The sequence below is a fragment of the Cololabis saira genome, chromosome 19, assembly GCF_033807715.1.
Source record: "Cololabis saira isolate AMF1-May2022 chromosome 19, fColSai1.1, whole genome shotgun sequence".
Lineage (NCBI taxonomy): Eukaryota > Metazoa > Chordata > Actinopteri > Beloniformes > Belonidae > Cololabis > Cololabis saira.
Window position 1 is genome coordinate 2,900,337 of NC_084605.1, and position 15,332 is coordinate 2,915,668.

Genomic DNA, 15,332 nt, shown 5'->3' on the forward strand with positions numbered 1-15,332 from the left:
CATAAGAACATTTTGCCAATCAATATACAGAAAAAAGAGAAAATAAGTATAACTTGAAGAAATATCATGATAATGTTTAAGTTAGGTGGGTTTTCTTTTCCTCTCTCTCTTTTTAGCACCATTGTCATATTTTTTTTCTTTGAATCAAAAAAGAATACGACTATCTGTGTTTGACAACAGCTATTTTGTGTTATTTTATAACTTTGTTGTAGTTTTGTTTTTTTTGTTTGTTTTTTTAAATTATGTTTATTTTTTCAAATTGCGTAATTTTTTATTTGTTTTTTGTTTTTTTAATTACGTTTATTGGAAAGTGTTGTTTTTTTTTAATTGCGTAATTTGTAATTGTTTTTGCCTTTTTTTTAAATTACGTTTATCGGAAAGTGATTTGTTTGTTTTTTTAAATTCCGTAATTTGTAATAAAAAAAAAATGTATTACGTTTATTGGAAAGTCTTTTTTTTCTAAATTGTGTAATTTGTAATTTTTTTTTTAAATTACATTAATTTAAATATGCTTAGGAAAAAGGGACAGATAAAATAAGCTTAGTCTTCTTTCTGTTCCCTTTCATTCAAGGAAAGAGATTTGTTGTTCAGTTTTTCTTTTAATGAATGAATAAAGGATAAGTGTAATCCGGTCTCACTGCGGTTCTTCTTCTCCCTCCAGAGCGTCCCCGGTCCGAGGACGGGGAGCCGATGGTTTACCGGCTGAAGGACTGGCCGTCCGGGGAGGAGTTCATGGCCCTGATGCCGTCACGGTAACGCCGCCGTCTCACTCTTCTCTCACTCTTCCCTCGCTCTTCCCTCGCTCTTCCCTCACTCTTCCCTCACTCACCCCTCACTCTTCACTCACTCTTCACTCACTCTTCACTCACTCTTCACTCGCTCTTCTCTCACTCTTCCCTCACTCTTCTCTCACTCTTCCCTCGCTCTTCCCTCACTCACCCCTCACTCTTCTCTCACTCTTCACTCACTCTTCACTCGCTCTTCACTCGCTCTTCCCTCACTCTTCCCTCACTCTTCTCTCACTCTTCACTCACTCTTCTCTCACTCTTCTCTCACTCTTCCCTCGCTCTTCTCTCACTCTTCACTCGCTCTTCTCTCACTCTTCTCTCACTCTTCACTCACTCTTCACTCACTCTTCCCTCACTCTTCACTCACTCTTCTCTCACTCTTCCCTCACTCTTTTCTCGCTCTTCACTCGCTCTTCACTCGCTCTTCCCTCGCTCTTCACTCACTCTTCACTCACTCTTCACTCACTCTTCTCTCACTCTTCACTCGCTCTTCCCTCGCTCTTCCCTCACTCTTTTCTCGCTCTTCACTCGCTCTTCACTCGCTCTTCACTCGCTCTTCACTCGCTCTTCACTCACTCTTCCCTCACTCTTCTCTCACTCTTCACTCACTCTTCACTCACTCTTCCCTCACTCTTCCCTCACTCTTTTCTCGCTCTTCACTCGCTCTTCACTCACTCTTCCCTCACTCTTCCCTCACTCTTCACTCACTCTTCTCTCACTCTTCCCTCACTCTTTTCTCGCTCTTCACTCGCTCTTCACTCGCTCTTCACTCACTCTTCCCTCACTCTTCTCTCACTCTTCACTCACTCTTCTCTCGCTCTTCCCTCACTCTTTTCTCGCTCTTCACTCGCTCTTCTCTCACTCTTCTCTCACTCTTCCCTCACTCTTCTCTCACTCTTCCCTCACTCTTCTCTCACTCTTCATTCACTCTTCACTCACTCTTCTCTCACTCTTCCCTCACTCTTCTCTCACTCTTCCCTCACTCTTCTCTCACTCTTCCCTCACTCTTCTCTCACTCTTTCCTCACTCTTAACTCACTCTTCCCTCACTCTTCTCTCACTCTTTCCTCACTCTTCACTCGCTCTTCCCTCTTCCCTCACTCTTCTCTCACTCTTCATTCAGTCTTCACTCACTCTTCCCTCACTCTTCTCTCACTCTTAACTCACTCTTCCCTCACTCTTCTCTCACTCTTTCCTCACTCTTCTCTCACTCTTCCCTCACTCTTCTCTCACTCTTCACTCACTCTTCCCTCACTCTTCTCTCACTCTTCCCTCACTCTTCCCTCACTCTTCACTCACTATTCTCTCACTCTTCTCTCACTCTTCTCTCACTCTTTCCTCACTCTTCTCTCACTCTTCACTCACTCTTCTCTCACTCTTTCCTCACTCTTCTCTCACTCTTCCCTCACTCTTCACTCACTCTTCTCTCACTCTTCACTCACTCTTCACTCACTCTTCTCTCACTCTTCTCTCACTCTTCCCTCACTCTTCACTCACTCTTCACTCACTCTTCTCTCACTCTTTCCTCACTCTTTCCTCACTCTTCTCTCACTCTTCACTCACTCTTCTCTCACTCTTCTCTCACTCTTTCCTCACTCTTCTCTCACTCTTCCCTCACTCTTCACTCACTCTTCTCTCACTCTTCACTCACTCTTCACTCACTCTTCCCTCACTCTTCTCTCACTCTTCCCTCACTCTTCTCTCACTCTTCCCTCGCTCTTCCCTCACTCACCCCTCACTCTTCTCTCACTCTTCACTCACTCTTCACTCGCTCTTCACTCGCTCTTCCCTCACTCTTCCCTCACTCTTCTCTCACTCTTCACTCACTCTTCACTCACTCTTCACTCGCTCTTCCCTCACTCTTTTCTCGCTCTTCACTCGCTCTTCACTCGCTCTTCACTCGCTCTTCCCTCACTCTTCACTCACTCTTCCCTCACTCTTCTCTCACTCTTCACTCACTCTTCACTCACTCTTCACTCACTCTTCACTCACTCTTCCCTCACTCTTTTCTCGCTCTTCACTCACTCTTCCCTCACTCTTCCCTCACTCTTCTCTCACTCTTCCCTCACTCTTTTCTCGCTCTTCACTCACTCTTCACTCGCTCTTCACTCGCTCTTCACTCGCTCTTCCCTCACTCTTCTCTCACTCTTCCCTCACTCTTTTCTCGCTCTTCACTCGCTCTTCACTCGCTCTTCACTCGCTCTTCCCTCACTCTTCACTCACTCTTCACTCGCTCTTCTCTCACTCTTCCCTCACTCTTTTCTCGCTCTTCACTCGCTCTTCACTCGCTCTTCACTCGCTCTTCCCTCACTCTTCACTCACTCTTCCCTCACTCTTCTCTCACTCTTCACTCACTCTTCACTCACTCTTCTCTCGCTCTTCCCTCACTCTTTTCTCGCTCTTCACTCGCTCTTCACTCACTCTTCACTCGCTCTTCTCTCACTCTTCTCTCACTCTTCCCTCACTCTTCTCTCACTCTTCCCTCACTCTTCTCTCACTCTTCATTCACTCTTCACTCACTCTTCTCTCACTCTTCACTCACTCTTCACTCGCTCTTCTCTCACTCTTCCCTCACTCTTCTCTCACTCTTCCCTCACTCTTCACTCACTCTTCCCTCACTCTTCCCTCACTCTTCTCTCACTCTTCCCTCACTCTTCTCTCACTCTTCCCTCACTCTTCTCTCACTCTTCCCTCACTCTTCTCTCACTCTTTCCTCACTCTTAACTCACTCTTCCCTCACTCTTCTCTCACTCTTTCCTCACTCTTCACTCGCTCTTCCCTCTTCCCTCACTCTTCTCTCACTCTTCATTCAGTCTTCACTCACTCTTCCCTCACTCTTCTCTCACTCTTAACTCACTCTTAACTCACTCTTCCCTCACTCTTCACTCACTCTTCACTCACTCTTCACTCACTCTTCCCTCACTCTTCTCTCACTCTTCCCTCACTCTTCACTCACTCTTCTCTCACTCTTCTCTCACTCTTCTCTCACTCTTCTCTCACTCTTCCCTCACTCTTCACTCACTCTTCTCTCACTCTTCTCTCACTCTTTCCTCACTCTTTCCTCACTCTTCACTCACTCTTCACTCACTCTTCTCTCACTCTTCTCTCACTCTTTCCTCACTCTTCTCTCACTCTTCCCTCACTCTTCACTCACTCTTCTCTCACTCTTCACTCACTCTTCACTCACTCTTCACTCACTCTTCTCTCACTCTTCCCTCACTCTTCCCTCACTCTTCACTCACTCTTCTCTCACTCTTCTCTCACTCTTTCCTCACTCTTCTCTCACTCTTCCCTCACTCTTCACTCACTCTTCTCTCACTCTTTCCTCACTCTTTCCTCACTCTTCTCTCACTCTTCCCTCACTCTTCACTCACTCTTCTCTCACTCTTCCCTCACTCTTCACTCACTCTTCCCTCACTCTTCCCTCACTCTTCTCTCACTCTTCCCTCACTCTTCTCTCACTCTTCCCTCACTCTTCTCTCACTCTTCCCTCACTCTTCTCTCACTCTTCCCTCACTCTTCTCTCACTCTTTCCTCACTCTTAACTCACTCTTCCCTCACTCTTCTCTCACTCTTTCCTCACTCTTCACTCGCTCTTCCCTCTTCCCTCACTCTTCTCTCACTCTTCATTCAGTCTTCACTCACTCTTCCCTCACTCTTCTCTCACTCTTAACTCACTCTTAACTCACTCTTCCCTCACTCTTCACTCACTCTTCACTCACTCTTCACTCACTCTTCACTCACTCTTCCCTCACTCTTCTCTCACTCTTCCCTCACTCTTCACTCACTCTTCTCTCACTCTTCTCTCACTCTTCTCTCACTCTTCTCTCACTCTTCCCTCACTCTTCACTCACTCTTCTCTCACTCTTCTCTCACTCTTTCCTCACTCTTTCCTCACTCTTCACTCACTCTTCACTCACTCTTCTCTCACTCTTCTCTCACTCTTTCCTCACTCTTCTCTCACTCTTCCCTCACTCTTCACTCACTCTTCTCTCACTCTTCACTCACTCTTCACTCACTCTTCACTCACTCTTCTCTCACTCTTCCCTCACTCTTCCCTCACTCTTCACTCACTCTTCTCTCACTCTTCTCTCACTCTTTCCTCACTCTTCTCTCACTCTTCCCTCACTCTTCACTCACTCTTCTCTCACTCTTCTCTCACTCTTTCCTCACTCTTTCCTCACTCTTCTCTCACTCTTCCCTCACTCTTCACTCACTCTTCTCTCACTCTTCCCTCACTCTTCACTCACTCTTCTCTCACTCTTCCCTCACTCTTCACTCACTCTTCTCTCACTCTTCTCTCACTCTTTCCTCACTCTTCTCTCACTCTTCCCTCACTCTTCTCTCACTCTTCTCTCACTCTTTCCTCACTCTTCTCTCACTCTTCACTCACTCTTCCCTCACTCTTCCCTCACCTGCTGGGCTGAACCTTGACCTCTGACCTCTGACCTTGACCTTGACCTTGAGCTTGGTGTGTTGCAGGTACGACGACCTGATGAAGAACCTTCCCCTCCCAGAATACTCTGATCCTGAGGGGAACCTGAACTTGGCGTCTCACCTGCCCTCGTTCTTCGTCAGGCCGGACCTGGGACCGCGGCTCTGCTGCGCCTACGGTGAGCTGATCCATCCTCTGGAGTAACTCTCACTGTGGTCATTCCTTCCTCTGGAGTAACTCTCACTGTGGTCCAAAATAAGAAAAACGGCGGAGAAAAACGGAAAAGAAATTAAAATTAAGAAAAAAAGGAAAACAAAATAAGAGAAACAAAATGGAAAAAAGGAAGAAAAAAAGAAAAAAACTAAAGAAAAAAATGGAATAGAAAGGAAAAAAAGAAGAAAATCAAAGCTGTAAGCAGCAATGAACGGGCCCTCGCACTCATGGCCTCACTCACTCATTGGTGCAAAATTTGGTGACTTTTGGGGCACGTTTAGGGGGAAAAAAGACCCTAATTTTGTCGCAAAAATAAAAATGAGGAAAACCAGAATTAAAAAAAACATCTCCTACAGATACAATACGGCCTTCGCACTGTCAGTGCAAAAAAGAGAAAAACTAAATGGGAAAAATGGAAAAAACTAGGAAAAAAGAAAAGAAAAACAAAATAGAAAAAAGGAGAAAAAAATAAAAAACAAAACAAAACAAAAAAAGGGGAAAAATAAGAGAAAAAAAAAACAGAAAAAAGTGAAAAAAAATAAATAAAGAAAAACTAAATGGAAAAAAAGGAGGAAAAATGAAATAAAACAAAAAAAAAACAAGAAAAAAAAATTATTATTAAAAAGTATTCAAATGTGATTTGTGCTTAAAAAGTTAAAAACAATCATTCCTGAGATCCACCGAACCGGTCAGGGACCTCGGGTCAGGTCTGTGTCGTGAAACGTGTTCTGGTCCTGTTTCTGGTTCTGGTCCTGGTTCTGGTTCTGGTCCTGGTTCTGGTCCTGGTTCTGGTTCTGGTTCTGGTCCTGGTTCTGGTTCTGGTTCTGGTCCTGGTTCTGGTCCTGGTTCTGGTCCTGGTTCTGGTTCTGGTTCTGGTTCTGGTTCTGATCTTCTCCTCTTCTCCAGGTGTAGCAGCGTCTCAGGACCAGGACTTCGGCACCGCTAACCTGCACGTGGAAGTCTCCGACGTGGTCTCGGTCCTGGTGTACGTGGGCATCGCCAAGGGCAACGGAGTCCTGTCCAAGACCGGTGAGACCTCAGACCCCCCTAGAACCCTAGACCCCCCTAGAACCCCCCAGACCTGATCCAGACCCCCTAGAACCCCCCAGACCTTATCCAGACCCCCTAGAACCCCCCAGACCTGATCCAGACCCCTCAGACCCCCCTAGACCCCCCAGACCTGATCCAGACCCCCTAGAACCCCAGACCCCTAGACCCCCACCAGGACCCTACGGGGGTCACCAGAGAACAGGACTACGTTTCCATGCAGTCAAAATTCGGGTTATTGCTAATATTCCGGTTACTGAGACATTTGGAATAATCTGTTGAAAAAAGTTGAAATTTCGAGAATAAAAGTTGAAATACATTTCGACTTTTTTCTCGACATTTAAATTTTTTTCTCAACATTTCGACTTTTTTCTCGACATTTAGACTTTTTTCTCAACATTTCGACTTTTTTCTCGACATTTAGACTTTTTTCTCGACATTGCGACTTTTTTCTCGAAGTGCATAATAAAAAAAGAATTCTTCCTCCTCTAAAATATTATTTTTATTTTTCTTCTGTCTGGCCCTGATTCTCTTCCATAAAATCCCTTTAGGCGTTTACATAACCAAATATTCAGGTTTTAAAAGGATATTCGGGTTTTTAAAAACCTGAATATGAGCAAATTCGGGTTATTCAAAGGAGTTATTGGTGTTTACAACCGGGTTATTGCTAATATTCCGGTTAGAAAAGGTTTATTGATGCATGGAAACGTAGTCCAGGACTGACCCCCCACCAGGACCCTACGGGGTCACCGCAGACCAGGACTACGTTTCCATGCAGTCAAGATTCGGGTTATTGCTAATATTCCAGTTATTGAGACATTTGGAATAATCTGTTGAAAAAAGTCGAAATTTCAAGAATAAAAGTTGAAATAGATTTCTTCTTTCTCGACATTTCAACTTTTTTCTCGACATTTCGACTTTTTTTTCAACATTTCGACTTTTTTCTCGACATTTCAACTTTTTTCTCGACATTTCGACTCTTTTCTCGACATTTCAACATTAATCTCGACATTTTGACGAGTGCATAATGAAAAAAACAAATCTTCCTCCTAAAATATTACCAGGACCAGCACTGACCCCCCTGTCTCTGGTTTCAGGGGTGCTGAAGCGTCTGGAGGAGGAGGACCTGGACGACGGCGTCCGGCGGAGGCTGAAGGATTCCAGCGAGACTCCGGGGGCGCTGTGGAACATCTACCTCAACAAGGACCTGGACCGGGTCCGGGACTTCCTGCACAAGCTGAGCAGGGAGCAGGGCCTGGACCTGAACCCGGACCAGGACCCCCTCAGGGACCAGGACCCCCTCAGGGACCAGGGCTGCTATCTGGGCAGGAAGCAGCGGCAGCGGCTGCTGGACGAGCACGGGGTCCAGACCTGGACCGTAGTCCAGTTCCTGGGGGACTCGGTGCTGATCCCTGCAGGCTGCATGCACCAGGTAAACCACACACACCTGTATACACACCTGTATACACACCTGTACACACACCTGTATAGCTATATACACACACCTGCACACCTGGACACACACCTGGACCGTAGTCCAGTTCCTGGGGGACTCGGTGCTGATCCCTGCAGGCTGCATGCACCAGGTAATACCTGTACACCTGGACACACACCTGTACACCTATATACACACACACCTGCACACACACCTACACACCTGGACCGTAGTCCAGTTCCTGGAAAATCCACAGAATAGAAACCTTTGTATAAGCTGCACGGTTGAAAACCTATGAAAAAAGTAGCGGCTTAGTGTCCAGAAAATACGGTAGTTAGTTATTACATTAGTTATTACATTTTGAGAAGATTATTACAAGATTATTACAAAATGCACTTGCAACTTTTTTATTCTCCAGTAAAAAATGTTTTTGTCTCAGGTCCAGGTCCTGACTTGTCTCCGTGTCTCAGGTCCTGACTTGTCCCCTGACTTGTCTCCTGACTTGTCCCCCTTGTGTCCCCTTTGTGTCTCCAGGTCCAGAACCTCCACAGCTGCGTCCAGGTGATCAACGACTTCGTGTCTCCGGAACACGTGACTCGGTCCTTCCAGCTGACGCAGGAGCTGCGGCCGATCAAGGAAGAGGTCAACTACGAGGACAAGCTGCAGGTGAGGAGCCGGGGGGTCTGGGGGCCCCAGGGAGGTCAGGGGGGGGGCCCTGGGGGGCCCGTCAACTACGAGGACAAGCTGCAGGTGAGGAGCTTAACCATAATTAAATATATAATGCAACATCGTAGACGAATAAAAACCAGACTAAAATGTAGATTATTTAATAAAAAAAGGATCCTAATCATGAGAGTTCAACGTAGATCTGGGAATCGTCTGCATAAGCTGTGACAAGAGGAGCTGTCGTCGACCAAAATTATCACTAAATATCGTCGTCAAAGAACTAAAATGCTGGTCATGTGACGATAACGATAATTAAATATATAATGCAACATCGTAGATGAATAAAATCGAGACTTTCTTAAAGATCTTAAAGATGTTACCAAGTAACAGACTCGTTAGGAGTAAAGTTGCTTTCGTCAACAAAAATTCACATGAAATATCGTCAACGAAAATTCACACTAAATATCGTCAACGAAAATTCTGACTAAATATCGTCGTCAACGAAAATTCGGACTAAATATCGTCGTCAACGAAAATTCGAACTAAATATCGTCGTCAACGAAAATTCGGACTAAATATCGTCAATGAAGATTCGACCTAAATATCGTCATCAAGGATAATTTGGACTAAATATAGTCAATGAAAATTCGGACTAAATATTGTCAACAAAAATTCACACTAAATATCGTCAACAAAAATTCTTACTAAATATCGTCGTCAACGAAAATTCATACTAAGTATCGTCAATGAAAATTCGGACTAAATATCATCGTCAACGAAAATGTGGACTAAATATCGTCAACGAAAATTCGGACTAAATATCGTCGTCAACGAAAATTCGGACTAAATATCGTCAACGAAAATTCGGACTAAATATCGTCGTCAACGAAAATTCGGACTAAATATCGTCGTCAACAAAGATTCGGACTAAATATCGTCAACGAAAATTCGGACTAAATATCGTCAACGAAAATTCAACCTAAATATCGTCGTCAACGAAAATTCGGACTAAATATCGTCGTCAACAAAGATTCGGACTAAATATCGTCAACGAAAATTCGGACTAAATATCGTCAACGAAAATTCGACCTAAATATCGTCGTCAACAAAGATTCGGACTAAATATCGTCAACGAAAATTCGGACTAAATATCGTCAACGAAAATTCGACCTAAATATCGTCGTCAACGAAAATTCGGACTAAATATCGTCAACGAAAATTCGGACTAAATATCGTCAACGAAAATTCGGACTAAAAATCGTCAACGAAGAGGAAAACGAGACGAGACTAAAGCGCTGGTCATGTGACGATAACGATAATTAAATATATAATGCAATATCGTAGAGGAATAAAAACCAGACTACAATGTAGATTACAAAATAAAAAAAAAGGATCCTAATCATGAGAGTTCAACGTAGATCTGGGAATCGTCTGCATAAGCTGTGACAAGAGGAGCTGTCGTCGACCAAAATTATCACTAAATATCATCGTCAACGAAAATGTGGACTAAATATCGTCAACGAAAATTCGGACTAAATATCGTCGTCAACGAAAATTCGGACTAAATATCGTCGTCAACGAAAATTCGGACTAAATATCGTCAACGAAGATTCAACCTAAATATCGTCGTCAACGAAAATTCAACCTAAATATCGTCGTCAACGAAAATTCGGACTAAATATCGTCATTGAAAATTCTGACTAAATATCGTTGTCAACGAAAATTCGGACTAAATATCGTTGTCAACAAAGATTCGGGCTAAATATCGTCAACGAAAATTCAGACTAAATATTGTCGAGTAAAATTCGGACTAAATATCGTCAACGAAAATTCGACCTAAATATCGTCAACGAAAATTCGGACTAAATATCGTCAACGATAATTCTGACTAAATATCGTCAACGAAAATTCGACCTAAATATCGTCAACGAAAATTCGGACTAAATATCGTCAACGATAATTCTGACTAAATATCGTCAACGAAAATTCTGACTAAATATCGTCAACGAAAATTCTGACTAAATATCGTCATCAACAAAAATTCGGACTAAATATCGTCAACGAAGAGGAAAACGAGACGAGACTAAAGCGCTGGTCATGTGACGATAACGATAATTAAATATATAATGCAATATCGTAGAGGAATAAAAACCAGACTACAATGTAGATTACAAAATAAAAAAAAAGGATCCTAATCATGAGAGTTCAACGTAGATCTGGGAATCATCTGCATAAGCTGTGACAAGAGGAGCTGTCGTCGACCAAAATTATCACTAAATATCGTCAACGAAAATTCGGACTAAATATCGTCGTCAAGAAAATTCGGACTAAATATCGTCAACGAAGATTCGACCTAAATATCGTCGTCAATGAAAATTCGTACTAAATATCGTCAACAAAAATTCGGATTAAAAATCACCAACGAACATTCGGACTAAATATCGTCAACGAAAATTCTGAAGAAAATATCGTTGTCAACGAAAATGTGGACTAAATATGGTCGTCAATGAAAATTCATATAAATATCGTCAACGAAGAGGAAAACGAAACGCAACGAAAATGCTGGTCATGTGACGATAATGGTAATTAAGTATATAATGCAATATGAGATCTGGGAATCGTCTGCATAAGCTGTGACAAAACGAGACTCTCTGTTCAGACAAAGATCCTGATTTCCATGTTTGCAGGTGAAGAACATCCTGTTCCACTGCGTGAAGGAGGCCGTCCGGTCCCTGAAGAGGAGCCCGTCTGACGAGGACTCATGACACCCGCCTGGCTTTGGCCACGCCTCCAGGGCGGGGTTAGCCACGCCCCCTCGGCCCCCCCGCCACTCGCTCATCGTCACGGCGGTTGGTCAAAGCTGGTCACATGACCTGGTCACATGACCTGGTCACATGACCTGGTCACATGACCTGGTCACATGACTGCTCGGTCGTCACGGGTGGGACGCCTCCATCCCCACCTGAGCTGCAGGGCCGAGAGGAGACGCAGGGCTGCACCTCCGGGGGGGGCCGAGGGGGCCCCTGGACCTCCGGGGGGCCGAGGGGGCCCTGAATCTATAATGGAATAATTTCCTGAAAATGTAATAAAATTTGCACTTAACGCAATCGAAAATGTAATAAAACCCAATAAGGTAATAACTTCACCAATAATGTTATAAAATATCCTGACGGATATTGTAATAACATTTTTACCCATAATGTAATACCTTATTACATTTTTGGGAAGTTATTACATTTTTCCAAATTTTCCTGATAATGTAATACTTGACAAATTCCAGTCCAGATTCTATGGAGGATTTTTTGTGTCAAAATTAAATAAATACATAATTAATTAATGTATTTATTTATTTAATGTGTCATGAATTATTAAAATGGGAATTAAATATGTCAAAGTAATTAAATGCTGAAATAATTAAATACTGGAATAATTTAAAAAAATGTTTTACTTAAAAACAATTGTATTTTAATTAATTAATGATGTATTTATTTAATTTTGGCACTAAAAATCTATGGAGGATTTTTTTATGCCAACATTAAATAAATTAATAATGAGAATGAAATATATCATCATTAATTAAATGTGTCAATTAATTAAAATACAATTCATTTTAAGTAAAAAAAATATTTAATTTGAATATTTAATTAATTATTTCAGCGTTTAACTAATTAATTGCACATTTAATTAATTACACAATTAATTAATGATGTACTTATTTATTTAAATTTGGCACAAAAAATCCTCCATAGAGTTCTACATTTTGTGTTTTAAGTATCTAAGAATGTTATATACGCTGGATTTGAAACACCAGAATGACTATTGGGTTAAATTGCAGACTTGCAATTTATTACAATATCAGTCAGGATATTTTATTACCTTATTGGTGAAGTTATTACAGTATTGGGTTTTATTACATTTTCGATTGGAGTTAAGTGCAAATTTTATTAAATTTTCAGGAAAGTATTCCATTATAGGGTGCTACAGGGCCGTTGGTCCCCTGGGGGGCCGAGGGGGCCCCCAGTGCCCCCCTGAAGCAGCTTTTACCTCCGTCTCTGGCAGCAGGAGACCGTCACCATGGCAACAGCATCACCAGCAGAAGAAGAAGAAGAAGGGCCCCGAACCCGAGCAGCTGCCCCGGGTCCCGTCTCCGGCCCCGGATCCGTCTCTCGTTTTTGTGTTTTCAGTTCCTGAAGTATTTATTTTCCTTTCCGTTGATGATGAAATGTTATTTAGGAAAAAAAACAGCATTAATGTAAATGTGATGTACAGTTTATTGTTTTTCAGTGGTGACACGTCTGTACTGTGATGGAGGACACACACACACACACACACACACACACACACGCACACGCACACACACATACACACACACTCTTGTACACACATACACACACACTCTTGTACACACACACACACACACACGATGCCTGTAACCACGACAACGGTCCTCCCGCCATAAACGCCGCTCTGAGAACGAACTGCCAAACTGTACATTTGTAGAAAAAAACCAGGCGACCGCAGCTTTTATCCTTTTACCGGACATTTACAGAAAAAAGATGTAATTTATTTAAGAAACCGTCTTCGCTTTCCAGATTTACTATTGTGAACTTTTGAAGATTAAAAAAAAAAAATGACAAAGTTAACTATAAAGTGTAAATATATACATATATACATTAACGGAGGTATTTTTTTAAAACACGGCTTGCTTCAATTTTACATTTCCAAGTGCAAGTGTTACATCTTTGTATATTGAAGTTCCACAAAGTTTTACATTTTCCATTAAAATGGATTTATCAACGTCTGGCTTGTTTGTGATTCAGGAGCTATTAGCTATCATAGCTATTAGCAGGTATTAGCAGAGCTATTAACAGGTATTAGCAGGTATCAGCAGAGGTATAAGCACGTATTAGCAGGCATTAGCATCTAACAGCAGATATTAGCAGCAGGTGTTAGCAGAGCTATTAGCAGGTACTAGCCTATATTAGCAGGTATTAGCAGAGGTATTAGCGCATATTAGCAGGTATCAGCAGGTATTAGCATTTATTAGGAGGAATTAGCAAGTAGCAGGTAACAGCAGGTATTAGCAGCAGGTATTAGCAGAGCTATTAGCAGGTACTAGCCTATATTAGCAGGTATCAGCAGGTACAAGCATTTATTAGGAGGAATTAGCAAGTAGCAGGTAACAGCAGGTATTAGCAGGTGCCAGCAGAGGTATTAGCTGAGGTATTAGCAGGTATCAGCAGGTATTAGCAGGTATCAGAAGGTATTAGCAGGTATCAGAAGGTATTAGCAGGTATCAGCAGACGTATTAGCTGGTATTAGCAGGCATCAGCAGATATTAGCAGGTATCAGCAGGTATTAGCTGGTATTAGCAGGTATTAGCAGGTGTTAGCAGGCATTAGCAGGTGTTAACAAGTGTTAACAAGTGTTAACAGGTGTTAGCAGGTATTAGCAGGTATCAGCAGGTATTAGCAGGTACTAGCAGGTATTAGCAGGTATTACAAGAGCTATTAGCAGGTGTTAGCATATATTAGCAGGTATCAGCAGGTACTAGCAGGTATTTGCAAGTATTAGCAGAGGTATCAGCAGGTACTAGCAGGTATTAGGAGGTGTTAGCAGGTATTAGCAGGTATCTGCAGGTACTAGCATGTATCAGCAGGTATTAGCAGGTATTAGCCGATATCAGTAGGTATTAGCAAGTATTAGCAGAGGTATCAGCAGGTACTAGCAGGTATTAGCAGTTATCAGCAGGTATTAGCATGTATTAGCAGGTATTAGCAGGTGCTAGCAGGTATCAGCAGGTATTAGCAGGTATTAGCAGGTGCTAGCAGGTATCTGCAGATATCAGCAGGTATTAGCAGGTATCAGCAGGTATTAGCAGGTATCAGCAGGTATTAGCAGGTATCAGCAGGTATTAGCAGGTATCAGCAGGTGTTAGCATATATTAGCAGGTATCAGCAGGTACTAGCAGGTATTTGCAAGTATTAGCAGGTATCAGCATATATTAGCAGGTATCAGCAGGTATTAGCATATATTAGCAGGTATTAGAGGTATTAGCAGGTATCAGCACGTATTAGCAGGTATCAGCATTAATATAGGCCATTTACATCTATGCTAAGTTTAATTTGATCATTTGCTTTAGATGTTTAAACTAAAATAATTATTCATGCGTGTTTAATATAGGCTATTTACCTTTGCTTAGTTATATGATGTGTTGTATGTTTGAAAGTCTGAGTAATTTACATTGTGTATTTGATACTACTTTAATTTGATTATTTTCTTGGTCCTTTTTTAAAGGTTTTTCACCTAACGAACTACCTACCTACCTAACTACTTACCTTATTAACTACCTATCTAACTAACGAATTAAGTGAGTGAAATCCTGAGTCTGGTCCAAATCCTTCCCTTTTCAAGTGTGGGAAACCCATGACGTTCAAGATACACTTGACAGTCACCACTTCTTCTCTCTTCTTTCCAACACAGAGAGGTGGAGGGGTGGAAACGTCCCTGACAAGGTTGGAACACTTAAGTTACAACGATGTGTGACACTACAGCCGCAAAGTGAACATTGTGTGGGGCAAGCTTCCCGCTTCAGCTCCCATGTCACTCGGCAGTACGGTGATAGTTGAACCAACTCAAGCAAGGTGCAGATCCAGAAAAACCTTGGTTGGTAGGACTCTTACACCCATGTGGGGGGATTGATGTCTTCCTATGAAAATCATCAACCTCACCAGTGAGCCCATAGTGCT

At 42.4% G+C, this 15,332-nt stretch overlaps 1 protein-coding gene across 1 annotated transcript in view; it reads left to right on the top strand.

Moving 5' to 3' along the window:
- Positions 1–11,951, top strand: part of LOC133419738 (probable JmjC domain-containing histone demethylation protein 2C) — a 122,845-nt gene extending 110,894 nt beyond the window's left edge. Inside the window, 7 exon segments of the mRNA XM_061709143.1 lie at positions 662–752; positions 5,270–5,400; positions 6,342–6,464; positions 7,580–7,914; positions 8,452–8,583; positions 11,271–11,443; positions 11,483–11,951. Coding sequence (XP_061565127.1) covers positions 662–752; positions 5,270–5,400; positions 6,342–6,464; positions 7,580–7,914; positions 8,452–8,583; positions 11,271–11,348 — 890 coding nt within the window. The 3' untranslated portion in view covers positions 11,349–11,443; positions 11,483–11,951.
- Positions 11,952–15,332: the final 3,381 nt, after the last annotated feature.